This window comes from Lissotriton helveticus, chromosome 1_1, assembly GCF_964261635.1.
Source record: "Lissotriton helveticus chromosome 1_1, aLisHel1.1, whole genome shotgun sequence".
Lineage (NCBI taxonomy): Eukaryota > Metazoa > Chordata > Amphibia > Caudata > Salamandridae > Lissotriton > Lissotriton helveticus.
In genome coordinates this window covers 372,582,383-372,601,348 of record NC_136057.1, presented here as the reverse complement: position 1 = coordinate 372,601,348, position 18,966 = coordinate 372,582,383, and the positions used below count along the sequence as shown (strand labels likewise).

The window sequence follows — 18,966 nt, the reverse complement described above, 5'->3', positions numbered from 1 at the left end:
CTTAACTTAGGGCAATGAGTAAAGTATCTATACAGTACCAAAACAGCGATAAACTAAACACCAATCAATGAAAATCCCACACCAAATTAGAAAAATAAAGTGAAACGTAATAAAAAAAATGGCAAAAATCAAATAAGTGGAAACAGAGATATGAAGTTTTAAAGTTTTAGGTAAAAATAATAACAAAAAGCACTTCGAACCAATGATACTTTTAAATTAGGTATTTTGTTGTGCTTACATAGGCTGCCTGTGGAATAAATCAATCTAATAGATTCGAGACACGTTGTGATTCAATGTACTTTACCCATTTCATGACAAATCCTGAAAAAAATTTACTTTTTTGTGTGAAAACGCAATCAATCTTCCATAACATATTTGTGAGCTGGAAATAGATTATTTAAGAAAAACTGGAGCAAATTATTAACAACATCCAGCAGGATCAACTTTTTATTAAAGTTCAAAGGGTAAAATGAGAACAGTAAAACATTAAAAACAAGGCAATAAAAACATATATGTAAATGGTAAACAAATAAAAACTGGTAACTTCGTGAGAGCTGTCCCCTCAGGCTTCACTCTCCATAGAAGGAAAAACAGAAAACATGGGCGCCAAAAGCCTCGCTTCATGAGTGTGGCGTTCAGCGAGCCACATTTTTTGCAGCCTACAGCACATAGGACTTGTATTTGCTCTTTTCCCAGTTGGTTCAGGACTACACTTCCCAGGATGCTTAGCGCTGTTGACAGAGATAGCTGAAAGCCACCCTCATGTCTTGGTGAGAGTAGAACGCTAGGATTAAAGGAAGTAATTGCTTTAACCACTCAAAATCAGCTTTCTCTATTGGCATTATATGGTCTCCTAACTTGGCTTTTAAGAATCACTGCCAGATCTATCAAGTGTAGGCCTGGAGACCTCAAATGGTCTCATGTCAGGTGTGCAAATAGCGCTGAGGGATGGGAAGAGGCATTCTGGGACTTGAAGTCCTGAATTTCCAATGAGAAGCAAAAGTAGAAGTAACATAATGCAACAACAGTCAGCACTATGCGAAATACTCACTTCTGACGCAGGACCACTTGAGCAGGCTGAATTGTGGAATTAGGACTAACTTTCCACCTAGTGAATACTTGATACCAGCATGATTTGGTTTTAAATAAGCAGACAAAAAAGATTTTCATGAGAAAATGCAATAATCTCCAGAATATAAGCCTCAGGGCACTCTGCAGTGCATAGCAATGTTGGTTCCCTGGACACCACAAGCTACCGCCACAAAATTCTATGAAGTACCTACCCATGATCACATTTCTCCACCTGTCCAGGTCTGAAGAACATGGAATCACAGAACTGCAACCACAGCGTTGTTTTTTATCCCCAGTGCACAACAGAGTTTGTTGGTTGTTGTCGAAATATAAAAAAGCATGCATCTGTGGCAAGTGTTTTCTCCTGACCACAAACATTTCCTGCAGCACAGCTCTGATGATTTAATAATTTGAACAATCACTTCGAAAAACATTTCAGTAGCATCTGCAGTCACATTCTAACAACTCTGTCCAAGATGGGGTACAACAATGTGATTATTTCCCCTCAGAAGATTTATGCCTCCAAATTACCAGTTGTGGCCTAGAAGGTTCTGTTTTGGAGCTTTCGGTGAGTTTGTTGCAGAAATGGGCTTGTCCTTTTTGTTGTAAAGTCAAACTTGCATTGTTTGAAAGTGACGAGGTGAGGTTTCCAATTTCAGAATAGAACTAGAGTGTTGTATTCCTATGTTCCCCACCTTAGATGCTGTCACAGTTGGATCCAAGGCAGGAGGATGGACACAAAGAAGCCATCAGATAAAACTTGAAGGAAAGCACATATCATTTCCAAAAAGCAGGCATCGATTTTCTCCCTAAACAAACGAATGGTATAGCCAACAAACAAAATACAAACCTACATCACAAACAGGTTTAAAAGAACAAAACAATAGCTCATAACGACCAAGATGATAACGCAAAATGTGTCCTCAATGACCTGGCCTTTATCTGAACACTTGTACTTGGTAAAGCAGGTTTAACCTTCCTCCTAAGCGTCCAGTGAAAGCAGAATTAAATGTCAAATTCTCTTAATCCAGCAATTCAAACAGACGACTGTGAAACAATTCCTGAGATAGTTCTGTCTCTGTAGACTCTTAACCAAGACTGTGAACACTCTTCTTGCGGTCTGGAAATCACACGTTGGGGGAAGAATACACAAACAGTTCCTTAAATTCCTAAAATGCCTTTAAACTTGGGGAAGGAAAAGAGAAGTCCTGCACCCTGACTAACAGGAAACCTTTGTCACAGCCAGCAGTCATTGGTTGTGTGATCAGAAACAAGTGCGTGGGCTACCTGAGCAGGTGTAAAATGACAACTTGGGAACAAACAAAGTCTGCGAGATGTTTACACCAGTTAGGAAGGTTCCAGTCTTCTCTTTTTCATAATCAGGCCAGGGTTCTTATTGTAAGGGCTATGCACCACTGAAAAATAAAAGACATCACTGGGAATTAGTACTTTGTCTTGATTATTGGCATTAAACATTTCTTATAGATCACTTAAACACACTTTAATTGGTGTCAGGTCGCTTGCAGTAGAGCAGAAAGCTATTCTTCATCCAGTATACCCACATATGACACACCACTGCAGATTAACTCTCAGGAACAGGTTCTTGTTTTTTAAAAGTTTTTTAGGTCGAGTCTGAGAAGCGCATGCGCTGCTGTGAGGCATGCAATATTGGAGTATGGACTTGAAACCCCGCCCACTCCTGTCGTGTATTTCTATAGGTTCTGAATCGATCCCCCTATTCCTGACCCTATTCTGGTTAAACTAACTATCAAGTTAACTAACAGTCAGCCCATGAGGCATGAAATCCCCCATGATGCAGATACCGTTATCTGACGCAGTCACACTACGGCACAGGAACGTGTTATCTGATTAGGTCATAACGCTTGAGATCTAATTAGACAAGCGACATTCCTCCAGCCCCTGATAAGGCATACGACGTTCTCATAACAAATCAAACCTATGACAACCTGGATAATCCGTGCGGCCATTGTTTTGATTTCACAGAGAACTTTTGCAAAAGAATGTGCTAACGAGCAAGTCGTATGACATCTTTATTGACGTACCTATGTCCATCCTTACGTCAATCTCGGCACCTTTAAGGTATAAATATTGCCGACCTTGCCCTATGCAAACACACGCGTGGTGACAAGACGGAGCAGCCATACTTGCCGAAGCCGAGAGCAGAAGCAGACCCCGCTGGCAGCAGCCCCGCCTTCCTGACGCGCTGAGAGACGCGCTGCTATCTCAAGCCGAGAGACCCAGCACCGGCGCTTCCGGGCAGCCCTCGCAGGCAGCCTGGAATATCGAGAGCAGAGAAAGAGATACCATTCCTCATCCATCCTAAATTCCAGGTACAGAACTGAATAACCCCTCACAGAGAATTCTTTAGTTATTCACTTGGCAAAAACAAACTTAACTTAAACTGTAACTTTCTATTCCCGCCCACGCATTAGACTTAGGTCAGGTACACGGGGTAGGCGTATTTAGAAACACCAGTTGAGTACGTTTAGTCAAATGTATATGTGTATGTAAATATATTTTAATCATTTTAAACATCATATGGCTCAGAAACCATATCAATGTTTTTACAGTATTATTTTATACTATTGCTTTTAATGTATGCACTTTACTTAACTATAAGTATTGCAATAATATCGATCCATTTCTCTTGTACGAGAAAAGAGACTGATCAATAAATAACATCTTTTATTGAACACGCCCGTCTCTTCCTTTTCTCTACATTCTGATGAGACTAAGAATGCACGTACTGACTGAGTAAAATAATTGCCTTGTGCTCACACGACTCTTGAGATTGACTCTTGATTAGGGGAGAGCAAAGTTGTCATGTTCTATGGTTGTCAGAAACTAAATCCCTTCTTGTCTAATCAGGGGAGTTAATTCCTTCCTTGAACATTCGAGAAAGTTTCTAGCGAACTCTGAGCTTAGCTGGCAAACCCAAAAATTAAGTCTAGTATCGACAGTAGTAGACCTAGTTAACGTCTGGCCTAGGCCTTTACTGCCGTAGGTACTATTCCAATGCGCAGAGCCTATTGGGAAAATAGGAGCTACACTACACTCCCTGCCCATATTTTTTTTTTTTTTTTTTAAACCTTTATTTAGACAAAAACAGGAGATACATGCGCAAGCCCACAACCATCACGGCCGGCCGCAAAGATAGAAAAAACAGAGGAACAGTGTAACCACATACAAGCAGAATATTGCGAAGTCCGACAGAAGTGACTACGGGATGCGCAACACAAGAGAAGAGGTTTTCGTTTTAAAGTAGATGAAGCGAGGGGGCTGCAACAGGAAGGAATACACACCTCACAGAAAGGGATACAAAAGAAACGCAACAATAGGGGCGTACCCCATTTACAGTCGAAAGTAGGCCATAAAGACAGTAATTATATATAATAAGCAACCGCGACAGTAAGATCGGATATTAAGCAGCGTTACATATCAACAACAATGCCACTCACAGTCCCAGGAAGCCCACCCCCAAGAACGGAAACCATGATTCATTGAAATACAGGAGGATAAAAAGGTACGAAACCCAGAAGCAGCCAACCCTACAAAGAGGAAAGAACCCTCCCAAAGACGGAAAAGAGCAATAGTGACCATATAACAAAACAAACTAAAAAAACAAACCCCCCCCGCACCCACCACCCAGCACTCCTGTAATGACTATGGTCAATCCCACTAACAGCGTGCCTGTCGCCCCGGAACTGCCCCACAGTAGGGAATTATATAAAAATATAAAGAGAGGAGGAGGAGAGAAACAGACCCGCACCCGGCAGATAACAATCGGGCCCCCCATCCCTAGACCCCGCCACCGACACAAAATAAACACATAGGATCCCCGGCTCAACCACCAGCCTCCCTGCATAACGAGCAACAGTAGATCTGACGGGAAAGGAGACATCCCCGACCCCGCCACCCGGTACAGCGACAAAGTCCGACCTCAAAGCCCTGTTCACCCCGAGCCACCCAGACAGTATATGCTACCACAGTCATAGACAGGGGGAATTCAGCCCTGTCCCCTACGATCAGGAATATCGACATGGTTCAGCAGCACCGTAGCCGCCTCGAATGGGACAAACCAGCAATATGACCCCAGCACAGCACAGCGCCTTCTATCCAAGTCCGTCCAATCCAATGACAGGTACGCGACAGCGACACAAGGTTGATCATCGCACCGTAGCAGTCCACCCGGCCAGAGCAGGAGCAGCAGCGCCACAACAGTCCACAAAGGAGTGTCCAAACATGGCGTCTGAGGACGAGATCCCATACAGTGAACCAACACGCAGACAGCAGACCGCTGCGTCTTCATCGAAAACAGCGTTGCGGGAACATCAGGAGCACAGACCTCCAGCACCCCCGGGCACTCCCGGGCGGGCAGTACACAAAATTCGGACACAGGATATGGCTCATCGTTCCGCATTCGTGTTCGTGCTCGGTCAAGCAAGGGCACAGCAAAGAGAACGGCATCCAGACGGAGCCCTAGGTCACAGGCGTCACCGCATAGAGCGGATCGAAAAAGATTCAGGGCTCCCAGAATATCCGCAATCCGCACCGGTGCCTCCGGTGGGGAGGATATGGCAGATCCCCGCACGTTCGGGTCAGAACGTCGTTGCAGCCCACAATACTGGTCCTCCACGTTACCATCAGAGGGCTGAGCACCATGCCGGTGAACTTGAGAACACCCCCTGGCCGGGGGCACCAAGGGCGCACAGACCCTGCTGCACAATGCAGAGGTAAATGTAGCGACTGCCGCTGCCATGTCAGTAGATGTGATCCAGGATCGTGAGAACAAGGTCCAGTCACTCGGACCTTAAAATGGCGCCCACCCCATCACGGAGCGAGCCAAGAAGAGAACAAAGGCACTGACAAGCCTGGACGGTGAAACAATGTTGCGCTCACAGCCGGTATGCCGTCTACTGAAAGATGAGGAGAGCGGGCTGAACGCAAACATCCAGGGCAGCCGCTGCGAGCCGCCGGCCGGCCCGACTACGTCCACTGCGGCCGCTATGTTCCGGGGTGAGGGCAGCCAGAGCCGAAGAACAAAGACCCCACGGCGCCGGGCAGCGGCCGGGAGAAGGCGAGAGCGTCCCAACGCTTCAGCAGCAGGGAGCGCGGAAGAAGACACACCAATGGAGTCGGGGTCTCCTCCCGGCCCCGAAAATCGAACTCAGGAGCAGGATAAGTCCCGGGACGGGAGGAAAGCGGAAGGGTCGGCGGAGCCGAAGGATTAGGCGGCCATCATGTTCAGAAGCTAGGCTCCTCCTCCCTGCCCATATTTTTAATTGGCTTTTGTCATTGTCCTTTGTGAAAGCTGACTTCCGATATATTTATTGGGCTTGTTAGTCCCTCCTTGGTACCGCCTTGTCTGCATTTGTTACCGCCTATAACGACTGGACCTTGTACTTGGCTTGTTACACTGTCTGTGTTATAAGTGGGTGAGCACAATTTTGTTTATTGAATAATGGGGACAATGGAGGCTGCTCCTGGTATTTGCAGAGCGCCCAAACAGCACTCGCGGAACAATGGCAGCCACTTCTCGGAAGGCGCTAGAAGGGGCGAGAGCTTGGGAGGTGCTAGAGGTGGTGCTCAAATCCCCCGGAGACAACGCTGAAGATGCCTCTATAGGGGACCCCACAGCAGCCGCGGTCTAGCGCATGGGCAGTAAAAGGACTATTGTGGTCTGAAGCTCACTACCAGAGATGGCAATGTATTACCTAGCTGGGACGTACTCCACCTCAGAACTATACCAGTCAATGTCGACGTCCCACTGACAAATTAGGGCCACTGCATCTTAACGACCTAGACCTACGTGGCACGCCTGGGGGGTGGGCAGGCAGTTGGGGAAGGGTGTTTGCAGGTGAAATGACATACAAATACAGTTGCAGAGCTGAGAGTAAATATTGTGTTATTCTCAAAACCTGAAGGGAATGATGCCATAGGCATTATATTTTGCCATACTTGTATCTCACATAACCTGGTTGTAATTTTGCTCACTGACCGTGGCGTGACTTCTAGGCCCCCTTCTTGTTGTATGTAAAATCAGTACAAATGTGTTGGGAAAAAATGCCCCTACCCCCACAGCACAGGACAATGGCAGACGCAGTACCCATTTCAGGGACGACGCGCTCGGTTTCACTTAAAAAAAAAAATCACTTCTAATGTGAGTGTGCCGCCCACTTCAGGGACACTGCGATCCGCAATACAATAGGTCTCGCTTTTGCCAAACTTTGACCTATTGGTATTGTAAATGGCAATGCCTTTTATAATCATAAAAGGTATTGCCAGTTAAAATGCCAATAGCTCAAAATCTTGCAATTGCGAGACCTATTGCATTGTAAATGCCTGTTTGTATTGTATTTACAGTTTGGTCTTCGCCTTGGTGTCCAAGTACAATTCCTCCCATAAGAACAACCCATCGGACTATACGAGCTTCACATACATGCATGTCTTGCCCATTGCAAGGCATGCAATGGGGAAGACAAAAAGTTTGCCTCAGCATTGTCACAGGGACAGGCAGGCTATACTTTACAAAAGAACAACGCAGACAGTCTTCTCAATAACCTACGCATTATGCCTACCTAGCGGATTATGCCTACAGTAAAGCTGTATCATTAATGATCGTAAAGCCATTAGTTGAAAATCCCAACCTGAATATACGAGTGTAAGAGGTGTAGACAGTCTGAGAAGGCATCAATTAGTGGAATTTCATACACTGTTAGGTATCATAGAGTACAAATGTCATCAACAAGACAAGTACCAAAGAATAATATCAAATTCGTAGAATGTAGAAGGAAGTGGTGGCTGTGGTCGCATTGCGGTAAGCTTGGGCAGTGGCAGAGCCCTGTGCCGCTTCTAACACTACGGGCCTGATTGATTGCCCTGGCTTCCCCTTAACAGCGCTGTGACTGTGACGGCTGAGGCTGAGGTTGCGGTGCGGTGCCAGTTACTGCACAGTGATTGCTCGTTTTAAATACCATTTTAATATATATACTTTTAAAATACTTATTCAACTGTTGGGGGCATTCTCCTACCTGCTGTGTGGCCTGAGCTCGATTGTCACGCCTACCCGCCCCGGTCCGACGCGGTAACCAGTACCGTTGCGCTGAGGGCGGGGTAGGCAGAACCAGGCACTTCCGGGGGGCCGGTTAGCGGTCTAGCTGTTTTCAGACAGGTAGGATAAAGGAAGTGGTGGCTGTGGTCGCGTTGCGGTAAGCTTGGGCGGTGGCAGAGCCCTGTGCCGCTTCTAACACTACGGGCCTGATTGATTGACCTGACTTCCCCTTAACAGCGCTGTGACTGACGGCTGAGGCTGCGGAGCGGTGTCAGTTACTGCACAGTGATTGCTCGTTTTAAATACCATTTTTTAAAATACTTTTTTTTTTTTTGTAAAATTTAAAATACTTTTTAAATACTTATTCAACTGTTGGGGGCATTCTCCTACCTGCTGTGTGGCCTGGGCTCGATTGTCACGCCTACCCACCCCGGTCCGACGCAGTAACCAGTACCGTTGCGCAGAGGGCGGAGTAGGCAGAGCCAGGCACTTCCGGGGGGAGGGGGGCGGTTACGGTCTAGCGGTTTTCAGACAGCCATATATTGAGATGCCCCCACGACTGCGCTGAGGACGCGCGCAGCGGTCGCCAAGCAGGTGCGCCGAAGGCGCGCCAAAGGGAAGCCCGTCTGCGCCTGTTCACGGCCGGACGGGCCGGGGGCCCAGACCCCTGTACGGCACATACTTAATGTCCAGTATAGCTCCCGAGAATGGCATTATTTAATTAATTAATTGTGGGTTTCTAAAGCGCTAGAATCGACTCCCGAAGGAGTATCTCTGCGCTGTAGACCGCTGGGGAACCCGTCCTGGCTTTCCCTGTGAGATGGTCCCTACTGGGTATCTCCAAGGTGAAACCAGGCATCCCCGGCGTATGTGGGGGGGCAGTTGTGGAGATGAGGCAAGCTAATGCCCAGAGTTGCAGAGTGTGATCCCTGGTTAGAGTAGGCACCGAGGTGAGAATTATCAAGTCCGCTGACCCTGGTCCACGACCCTGCCGCGTCGGGGATAGAACCCTGGTCCCAGGCCGTCCTCTGCTTCCGGGTCTGCCGCCTCTAACCTGTGAGCCACACCACTGCATGGGTTGCGCTCCGCGAGTATGGAGTGTTGTAAGTACAAAATGGAGTGCAACAATGTAAGGAGGAGCTGTGGATTCTGCCCATTTGCCTTTGGCGGCATTAGGGAGGACGAGGTGGCGACTTGTGAACTTAAGTGCTGCCTAGTGAACTGCCGGTCGCTAGGGAAACACAGGTTGGAGGTCTATGACCTACTGGTGGACGGTCAGACTAATATTTTGTTTCTTACGGAGACCTGGCTAGATGAAGAGTCAGCCCCGGATATCATAGAAGCAGTCCCCAAGGGCTATGCCATTAGCCATTTAGATAGGAAAGGGGACAGGGGGGGAGGCACAGCCATTATTTATAAGCATAATGTCCACTGCACGTTAGAGGAGATAAGTCTGTGGGAGTGTGAGGCAGGGTCCTTTACACTTGAGGTGGACCATAACTACATCGTGAAGGGGGTCCTTATTTATAGACCTCCAGGCTACGCAAAGGGCTTTGTGTCCAGTGTTCTGGATTACGTAGCGCAGCCTGCTTTGCGATATGAGAAATTCTTAGTAGTTGGGGACCTTAACCTTCACCTGGATGATTGTGCCTGCCCTATAGCTAGGGAATTCTGTCAGGAAATGACCACCTTGCAACTGGGACTTAGGTCCATGGCCCCATCCCATATAAAGGAACACCTTCTGGACCCTCTGTTCGCAAACTGGGAGGATATTGTGGTCCAAACCCCACTCCCTGTCGTCTGGACGGATCATTACCTGGTACCATTTGTAATCAGGCGTCCGATGACGAGGAGGGTGGGGCCGGACAGTAAGACCGCAGTCTGTAGGAGATGGGGGGGTCTTTTCACAGGAGCTTTTTATAAGGCCCTGGGGAAGGACGGCCTGCCTGGGGGCAGTGATGCGGAATCAGCATGTAAATACTTAGACCACCGCATCACGGAAGCTCTTGACTGTACGGCCCCATGGGTTAAGAAAAAACAGTTTTGTACTCAGAAATCTGCCCCGTGGTATTCGGAGAACCTGAGAGCTGCTAAAGCCGCTTGTAAACGGCAGGAAAGGATCTGGAGGGCAGATTACTCAGAGCAGGGGAAGGAGCTTTATAGAAAGGAGCTTAGAAGTTATCATAAACTTATTAGAAAAGCCAAGGCCGGGCATCTGTTAGAGAGAATTGGCTCAGCCAGTAATTCTACCCGGGAACTCTTTAAGGTTTACAAGGAGCTGATCTCCACCACCCACTTAGCAGCACCAGAGGTGGGCTCAGAGGGACTCTGCAACCAGATCGCGGAGTTCTTCTCCGAAAAGGTGGAAAATATTTATTCCACCTTCCCGGAAGGGGCCAGGGGTGGTGAGATAGGAATGGCACATGGAGCCTGTGGTGGATGGAGCTGGGTTGAAGGAATTGTCAATACCCCCCCAGGGACAACTGATTAAAATCTGCAGCAGTATCAAGTCTGGCTCCCCTAAGGATCCGGCTCCCCCAAGAAGGTTAATGGGGAGCTTGGAATGCCTAGAGCCTTTTATTAGGCACTTAGTGACGACCTCTTTTGATACATGTTGTGTCCCTGGCTGTTGGAAGGAAGCTGTGGTCCTGCCGCTTCCAAAGAAACCGCACCTAGGGTTAGAGCGTTTAGACAACTTACGCCCTATCTCTTTCTTACCATATTTTGCTAAGGTGGCGGAAAAGTGGTCAATATACAACTAACAGCCCACATTGAAGAACATGAGCTTCTGCACCGGACCCAGTCTGGCTTTCGAGCCAGATACTCGACAGAATCAGCTCTGCTCTATGCCACTGAGTCCATCCGGCCATTGGTGGATGCAGGTCAAACGGCGGCTAGATCGGAGTGCCACCTTTGACACTGTAGCCCACCACACCCTGGTGCAATGTCTGTGGTAGGGTGGGGTGTAGGGCAGGGCCTTGGGCTGGCTAAAATCTTTTCTGTCAGGGCGGTGCTTCCAGGTGAGACATGGTGAGCACTACTCCCGGGTCATCAAGCTGAACCAAGGAGTGCCGCAGGGATCGACCCTGAGCCCTACCCTGTTTAATATCTATGTAGCACCTGTGGCAGAGATTGCGGAGAGGTTTGGGGTCAGGGTCGTATCCTATGCGGACGACAGACAGCTGGTGGTCTCCGTAACCCAGGCCCCGGAGTGAGCGGCCCTCAGCTTCAGAGCAGGTATGCAAGAACTAGCTACTTGGATGGCTGATAACTGCATGAGGCTGAATGGCGGCAAGACGGAGGTTCTGGTGGTGGGGCGGGCCCCAACTGTGTGGTCATCGGCTTGGTGGCCTCAGGACTTGGGGGCGACACCTATACCATGTGCACAGGCAAAAAACCTGGGAGTCTGGTTAGACCCTGACCTGTCGTTTGACTACCAAACAAGGCGGGTGGCAGGCACGTGCTTCGGAATTATGAAGGTCCTGCGTAAAACCTTGGATCTCCTACCCGTGGCAACTAAAAAGACACTGGTGCATGCGCTGGTGACATCCCGTCTAGATTACGGTAACATCTTGTATCTAGGGGCTCCTGCGAGATGTGCGCAGCGCCTGCAGGGAGTGCAGAATGCAGCCGCCCGCCTCATTCTGAGACGCCCGAGAAAGATCATCGGCCAGGGTAGCACGGGCGGCGCTTCACTGGCTACCTATTAAAGAGAGAGACGCCTTCAAAGCACTTTGTGTCTGCCACCGAATCCTGCAGGGCAGGGCCCTGGCGTACCTGGCAGAACTTGTGTCCCCACACCTTCCTGCGTGGCAGTTGAGGTCGAGTGGGATGGGTTTGGTATGTGTACCAGCTATAAAAAGGGCCAGGATGGGTGGCCGGTCCTTTAGACTGCTGGCAGCCAAACAGTGGAATGCCCTCCCGGTGGAACTCCGGATGGAGAGCCAAGAGAGATGCTTTAGGAAAAAATTGAAAACATTTCTTTTTCCTTAAGGTTGAGTCAGGTTCGATCTGGGATTGATTATTGGCTGACTTACCGCAGCGTGGGGACACACTGGCATTAGTGTAACCACGGCACTTTATAAGTGGACATATTATTATTGTTTCTAAGAAAGCTTTATTCTTGTTGGTTATACAGGTATTGGCCAGTGATTTTTTTTTACAGGTTTTGTATATATGGTGCTCGGAACATACCCAATGCATGCTTTGCTCTGTGACCTGATGGCCTAGGGCTTTCCCAAGGCTTAATATACAAAAGTGAAGTCCTAAACCTGTTTGTAATAAGACCTCATGAACAGTACGTATGGGAAAGAACACAGGACAGCCACAACAGCCTTACAGGAAGACACCATCGCCAGTACTGACTCGGACACAAGGAGGAGGAGACTATTTTTTTTTTTAAACTAAGTTTTATATAGCCCGTACTTGACCCGAAGGTATCGGGTATCTCAGCGCTTTACATAACACCAGTTGCCTTACATGAGGACATATTCATTTTTGTTAGGCACAACTGAAGAGAAACGGGCTTGGGGTGGATCAAAGAACTGAAGTGAACCACAGTCAAATATATAAGAATGAACATTAGGTTGGGTGAGGTAAAATCAAATGTAAAAGGTCAGTATGCTCATAAAATACATATTTAGACAGCGGCTATGTTTTCTAATATCTGAATCTATAAGACCTACGACCTACTAATCGTATGTAGACAAAACAAACACGTGCCAGCGCAAACAATATAAAAACTGTCTTCACTACTGAGATTGTAACTAGCACAACAGAAGGGTCTATTTATGGAAACGTTGAACATTGTGTACCAGTTGCAACTGACAAAAATCTTTGTAGGAGTAACAAATCTAATTTCTAAGCCAACATCGTGTACATTGTTCAGGTATTCTGCTTGGGTATGATGGTAATTGACATCACCATACAATATGGCAGTATGCTACAAATTTTTGTCTTGCAACACACTGGCTTATCACCAATGGCCACTTTGTGGTGCTGATGTTATTGATGAGGGCAAGTGTTTAGGGAAAACTAAATACTCTTTCTAGAAGATGGAACGTCTGTAGCGATGAAATGGGCAAATGTTTCACTTTGTAGTTAGATCTAGTCATCTACATGGTAAAACTGCTTCCTGGGGCCAACTCCTATTAAACGAAGGGGAAGCTCTCTTGCATTACTGATTATATTGAGATATATATATTTGTAAAGCACAACAAATGCACAAGGGCGTCTTGGCGCTGACATCAGTAAGGAACTGTACTTTGGAAACAAGATTAATAGAAGCTTAGCAGGAAAAGAGTGAAGCCAGGATTTGGGATGTTTCCTAAAAATGCTCAAATTGGACTGGTATCACAGATACCAAGGCACGCAATTCCAAATAGGAAGGCGGAGTGGACAAACATCCTCCCATCCCATGATACTTTGTCAGTTTTTGGTGCAGTCACTTTTTTTTTAAGAAGATGCGGAGCGCATATATCTATAAGGGGTATAACTATAATAATCTTTTCTTTAGATACTCAGGGCCAGTGCCACGGAGAGCTTTGAGCACGGTGCACAATACTTTAAAGACCACTCTTTTTTACTGGGAGCCAGTGAAGTTTTACCAGTGCCTCAGAAACAGAATGGAATTTCGGAATTTTCTTGAGGAGTCTTGCTGGAGAATTGTGCATCCTCTGTAGTTTAAGGGGCTGTGTTGAATGCCCAAATAAAGAGCATTACAACAGTCTAGTCTTGAAAAAACTAGAGAGATGGTGACTGCCTTCTGTAGGACAAGTGGAATGTAAGGCAACATTTTCTTCAGAACTGTTAGCAGGAAAAACAGGATGAGATGAGTTTTGAGTCAAAGGTTACCCCCAAATTCCTAACCATGGGTAATGGCATGGGGAGAGGACCCAAGGTTTGTGGCCACCAGGAAGTGATCCAAAACGAGGTGTCTTACCAACAAGGCCTTTGATCCTCCAGCTGGACAGCAGAGTAGGTCTCTATGAAGAGACTTGCCTTCAGATTTTTTCCTGAGAGCTGAAAGGTTTGGTTGGTCTCTCAAATCTAGAGTGAGAGGGCTAAAGTATTCCGCTCCCAACACAGAAATTATTCTGTTTCCCCAGGGGTCTTACAATTAAATATCTCTTGGATAAGCAGAGTTGCCTTGCTCAATCACAGGTTGTTGTTGGGTATGTATTTTATAAATACAGACTAAGGGGCCTATTATGATTGCGGTTTTTCCGCATCCTCCGGGCCGGCGGAAGCCACCGCCGGCCCAGAGGATGCGGAAAAACCGCAGCGGACCCACCAAAGACCCACCGCCACATTAGGATGGCTGGTGGGTCCTGGTTTCCGTCCGCAGCTTTTCCGGCGCGGTTGGCTTACAACCGCGGCGGAAAAGCTCTAATATGGTGGCGGTGTCTCTCAGACACCGTCCACCGTATTAGGAAGTGCTTGAAAAGATGCTTTTCCGCGGCGGATTTTCCGCTGTGGAAAAGCATGTCGAACTTCACTGCGGGGGCCCGTTGCGGGCCCCCTAGGTGAAGGGGGGGTGGGGGTGCACATGGCGGTGCCTGCCGCGCGGTGCCTGCCGCTTTCTGCATACAAATGCAATGTATGCATTTTTAACATTGCGGCGGGTGCAGCTTGAAGCTGCACCCGCCGCAATGTTAAGGATAGAGGATGTGACCGCCACCCCGGCGGTCACATCCTAATCTTCACTGGGGGGAACGCCGCTGCCCATGCGGACGTTCCCCCCTACTCTATGGTGGCGGACGGACTCTGGTCCGTCCGCCATCATAATCGGCCCCTAAGTATCTTGGACCATATCCACCCCTTGCTTTGAAGGCTGTACAGGGAAGTTTGAACGTTATTCTCTGCGGCATATGGAGCAAATTTAAGTCTGCCAGGGCCAGGAGAATATGGGATGATTTCTTTAGGTTGTGCTACAGTTGTGCTACTTTAATTTGTACTCTCAAGTTCTCGTTTTTTGTAGCTCAAGTATAAAGTATATTTCAGTAGTCTAATTAAAATGTAACCAGAGCTCTTGCAAGTTCACTGTGGTGTGATAAATGAAGCAGTAAGAAATCCTGCCTTGTAAACCGCTCTTCAAAATGAATCACAACTCACCCTGGTCTTCACCTGGCTTGATTTCCACCCAAAGATACCAACTACAGATCTAAGAGGAATATCACCATACACTCGGCGGAAAAACTAACCATTACAGAAAAATATGCTAGGACGGGCATTTTAAATAGCATTTGCATGTCAGAGTAAGGGCAGCTGTCACTTCATCGACACAAAAGATTTTCTGTCAAACTACCACCCACATGTAATGTGGAGGGTGGTAAAGTGGGTCTACTATCTTGAATTATTGTATTGCTCTACCCGTATTGTGAGAGTTGGAGATATGTTGAGAGGGTGGCTTTGAAGTTTAGTTTAGGTGAAGGAGAATGAAAGAAGGCGTTTGGACGGCAGTACAAACTGACAGAGTGAACTGGGGAGGAGGAGCTAGTCTGCTGTGAAACACCAATCATGTGAACAGTAACTGGTTGTGGATGGGCCGAGTGGCAATCTCCTTCATTTTTTAAATTTTTTTTATTAAAGATTCGACAATTTACAATACAGGTTGAAGTTTACTTGACTAGCCCCCCCACCCCCACCGGGATCCAAGGTTACAAGGAAAGAAACATACTGGAGGGTTTAAATAAGAAAAAAAAAAAAAAGAAAAGAGGGTTACAGGCAGTATTTCAAATAACAATATTACACTCAAACAGAACAAGGTAAGACAGCTCCTAGTGAGTCCAGATTATTACTCATCAAAAAGAGAAGCTTACATGTGCGAATAAACCTAAACATTAGTAGCCTCTAGCCAGTTAGCCATGGGCCCCCAAACTAACGTTTGTTTGCCCTTTCACCCCTTCTTGGCATAAATGGACCACTCCAACCTGAACGTAGCGAATAACCTTGCCTGCCATTGACAAAACGAGGTGGGGGGGGGGGTTCAGGTCTTTCCAATATGAGGCAATACATATCCTGAGGATAGTCATTGCTACAAATATCAACGCTCCCCCCACCTTTGAGTCTAGCTGGTCGTATAGCCCTAGCATCATAGTACCGGGTGTTAGTTGGACATTTATAGATAATACGTTGCTCAGGAATTTTTGTACATCTTGTATAAATAACTGAAGGTTAGGGCAGGTGGCAAACATATGTACGATATCTGCATTGATTACTTGACATCGCGGGCAATTCGCTCCAGGACCGGACGACCATTTAGCTACTCTGGACGGCGTGATATACAAAAAAAAGCAGTTTTGTAAAATTGCGCCTGCAATTTAGACGAAAGCAAAAATAACTGCGCCTGGTCATAGGCTAAGTTGAACACTTTAGGTGGGACACGGAGTTTAAGCTGCCATTTAGTGTCCATTCTATCTAAGTCGTCAGTTCGATGTCCATTTAAGATAGAGTAGATACTACCTATCCTGACAGAGTTGGGGCTCATTAATTTATCGATTAACGTGACAGATTTAAATCCCGCTGTACCACCAGTTTTGTGTGTTAAAAACCTCACGATAGTCTGGTATTGAAAGATCTGGTTACTACCCAATTTATAGTAAGTTTGAAGTTCTGTGAATGGACGAATGCTACCAGATTTGAATAAATCTCCTAATTTATTAATTCCCGCAGCGTGCCAGTGCCAGGTATATGTATTCTGGAATATCAGAGGTAAACCACATTCCCCTTAATGGGAGTATAGTAGTTTAGCTTGGACATTCCAAATAGCCTACGAACCTTATTAAAGACATGGTACGCGCTAAGCAATGTCTTGAATCGGACTCGCTTGAAGTAGCTAAGTTCGAGTTGCCGCCAGAGACACCCCTTTACTTTTTCTCCAAGAGTTAAAAGAAAATGGAGAGGGCAGTCCTGAGGGGCTTAAAGCCCGACCTTTGTGTAGGAGTTCACAGGAGTGTTGTAAAGCAGCGGCCCAATAATAGAATTTCAAGTTAGGTAAGGCCCAACCTCCCCTTTCCCTAGGAAGAGAAAGAAGATTAAATGCTCTCCTGGGCTTTGAGTACGACCAAATAAACCGAGAGAAAATACGTTCAAACTGAGCTAATAACTGATTATTAAAGATTAACGGGATCGTCCGGAAAAAATACAGGAGTTTGGGAAAATAAGTCATTTTTTAAACATTACATCTGCCTACTATAGTGAGATGAAGATTATCGAGTTTCCGGAGTGATTTTTCCATGGTTACAGCGAGAGGGGTCAAATTTTCTGTTATTAGAGAATCAAGGTCAGAAACTATAGTGACACCTAGGTATTTAGCTTTTGTGACGACCCTGTCATTTGTCCAGCATATCTTATTATTTACGACTATTTGCGTTTTAGACTTATTCAAGGAGTAACCAGACAGCAATCCGAATTCGTATGCCTCTGCCTCTAAAGACCTGATAGAGGTCTCGGGATCAGGAGTCATAATTGCAAGGTCGTCAGCCTAGGCCATGATTTTTGTTTCTGTATTGAATCTACTGACCGGCTGGATTAGAGGATTTAGCTCAATTATTTTGATCAAAGGATCGATGTAGAGGGCGAACAGCAAAGGAGAGCAAGGGCATCCTTGCCTGGTCTCTCTTGTAATTTCGATCTGCTCAGTCAATTGGCCATTAATAAGAATTTTAGCAGACGGGGCTACGTAAAGTGCTTGGATTGCCTGTATTATTTTAGGGCCAAAGCCGATGCGACGCATTACCGCCCATAGGAACTGCCAGTAGACCCGATCAAACGCTTTCTCTGCGTCTAAGAGAATCAGCGAGATCGGGTCTCCTGACACCTCCGCGGCATCAAATAAGGTAATAGAGCGACGGATATGTTCTGTAGTCCCCTTTTTCGGTATGAAACCATGTTGCCAATTAGAAACTATGGGTTCGATGTTAGATGAAAGTCTGGTGGCAATAATTTTAGAATTTTTTTTTGAAATCGGTATTGATTAAAGTGATGGGACGATATGACAACATTTCTAATGGGGATTTATCTTTTTTCGGGAAAATAACAATCTTAGCGGATGACCATGACTCCGGAGGTTTACTTCCCTCGAAGATTGATTTAACCAGTGAGGTGAATATTTCTTTGATTTGTATTGAAAAGACATTATAGAATTCTACAGGTATATTATCGGTTCCAGCGGAACTACCAGCTGGCAGACATGTGAGTGCCACTAAGATCTCGTTCCAAGTCGGGGTAATTTCGATTTCTTCTCGGGTGCTCGGGTTAAGTTTCTGGTTAGGGATGCTTTCTAAGTATTCCTTGATTTTGGCTTGTAAATCCATATTAGTTCCTTCAATATTCTCTGTGTAGAGGTCCTTATAATAATTTCTGAAAGCTTCCTGTATTTTGCCAGGATCGGAGGTACCCACATTGTCAACATTTATCATATTAATGGTATTAGCCGTTATCTGTTGTCTGGTTACAACAGCGAGCTGGTGGCCAAAGCGTTCTCCGAGTTCATAGCATTTTTCTTTAGTTGCTGCCTGTTGGACAGGCCCCACGAAGGGCTCGCTCCCTCCCCGCATGACAGGGCCCAGACACCGGCTCTCCGGGGGCTACCCACAGAAGCAACCCGCAACCCGTCCCCTCCGGGACGCCTGCTCCCGGATATCTCTGTGTCACGGGCCCCCGGCAGCCCCATTGCCCGGCCCAGCCGCCATCTTGGACACTGCACCACGCGGCCGCGTGGCCTCAGCTCGACCCCAACCCTGGGCCCGGCCAGGCCCCGCCATCCCGGCACCACCATCCATCCAGGAGGTGAACGGACCACTTGGCAGGCTAATGGGAGA

At 46.8% G+C, this 18,966-nt stretch overlaps 1 protein-coding gene across 3 annotated transcripts in view; it reads right to left on the bottom strand.

Annotated features, from left to right (window-relative positions):
* Nucleotides 1-434: 434 nt before the first annotated feature.
* The window catches only part of RAD52 (RAD52 DNA repair protein), a 316,281-nt gene continuing 297,749 nt past the window's right edge, over nucleotides 435-18,966 (bottom strand). For 2 of the 3 annotated variants that reach the window (XR_013606865.1, XR_013606866.1), the window contains 2 exons: nucleotides 686-2,486; nucleotides 435-567 (listed from right to left, as the gene is read on the bottom strand). Coding sequence is in view for 1 of the 3 variants with exons in the window: in XM_078673695.1 (XP_078529821.1) it covers nucleotides 2,419-2,486 (68 nt within the window). In the remaining 2 variants the exon portion in view is untranslated. Of the gene's footprint in view, nucleotides 568-685; nucleotides 2,487-18,966 lie in introns of those variants that run through there. The other variant, XM_078673695.1, reaches the window with a different exon arrangement.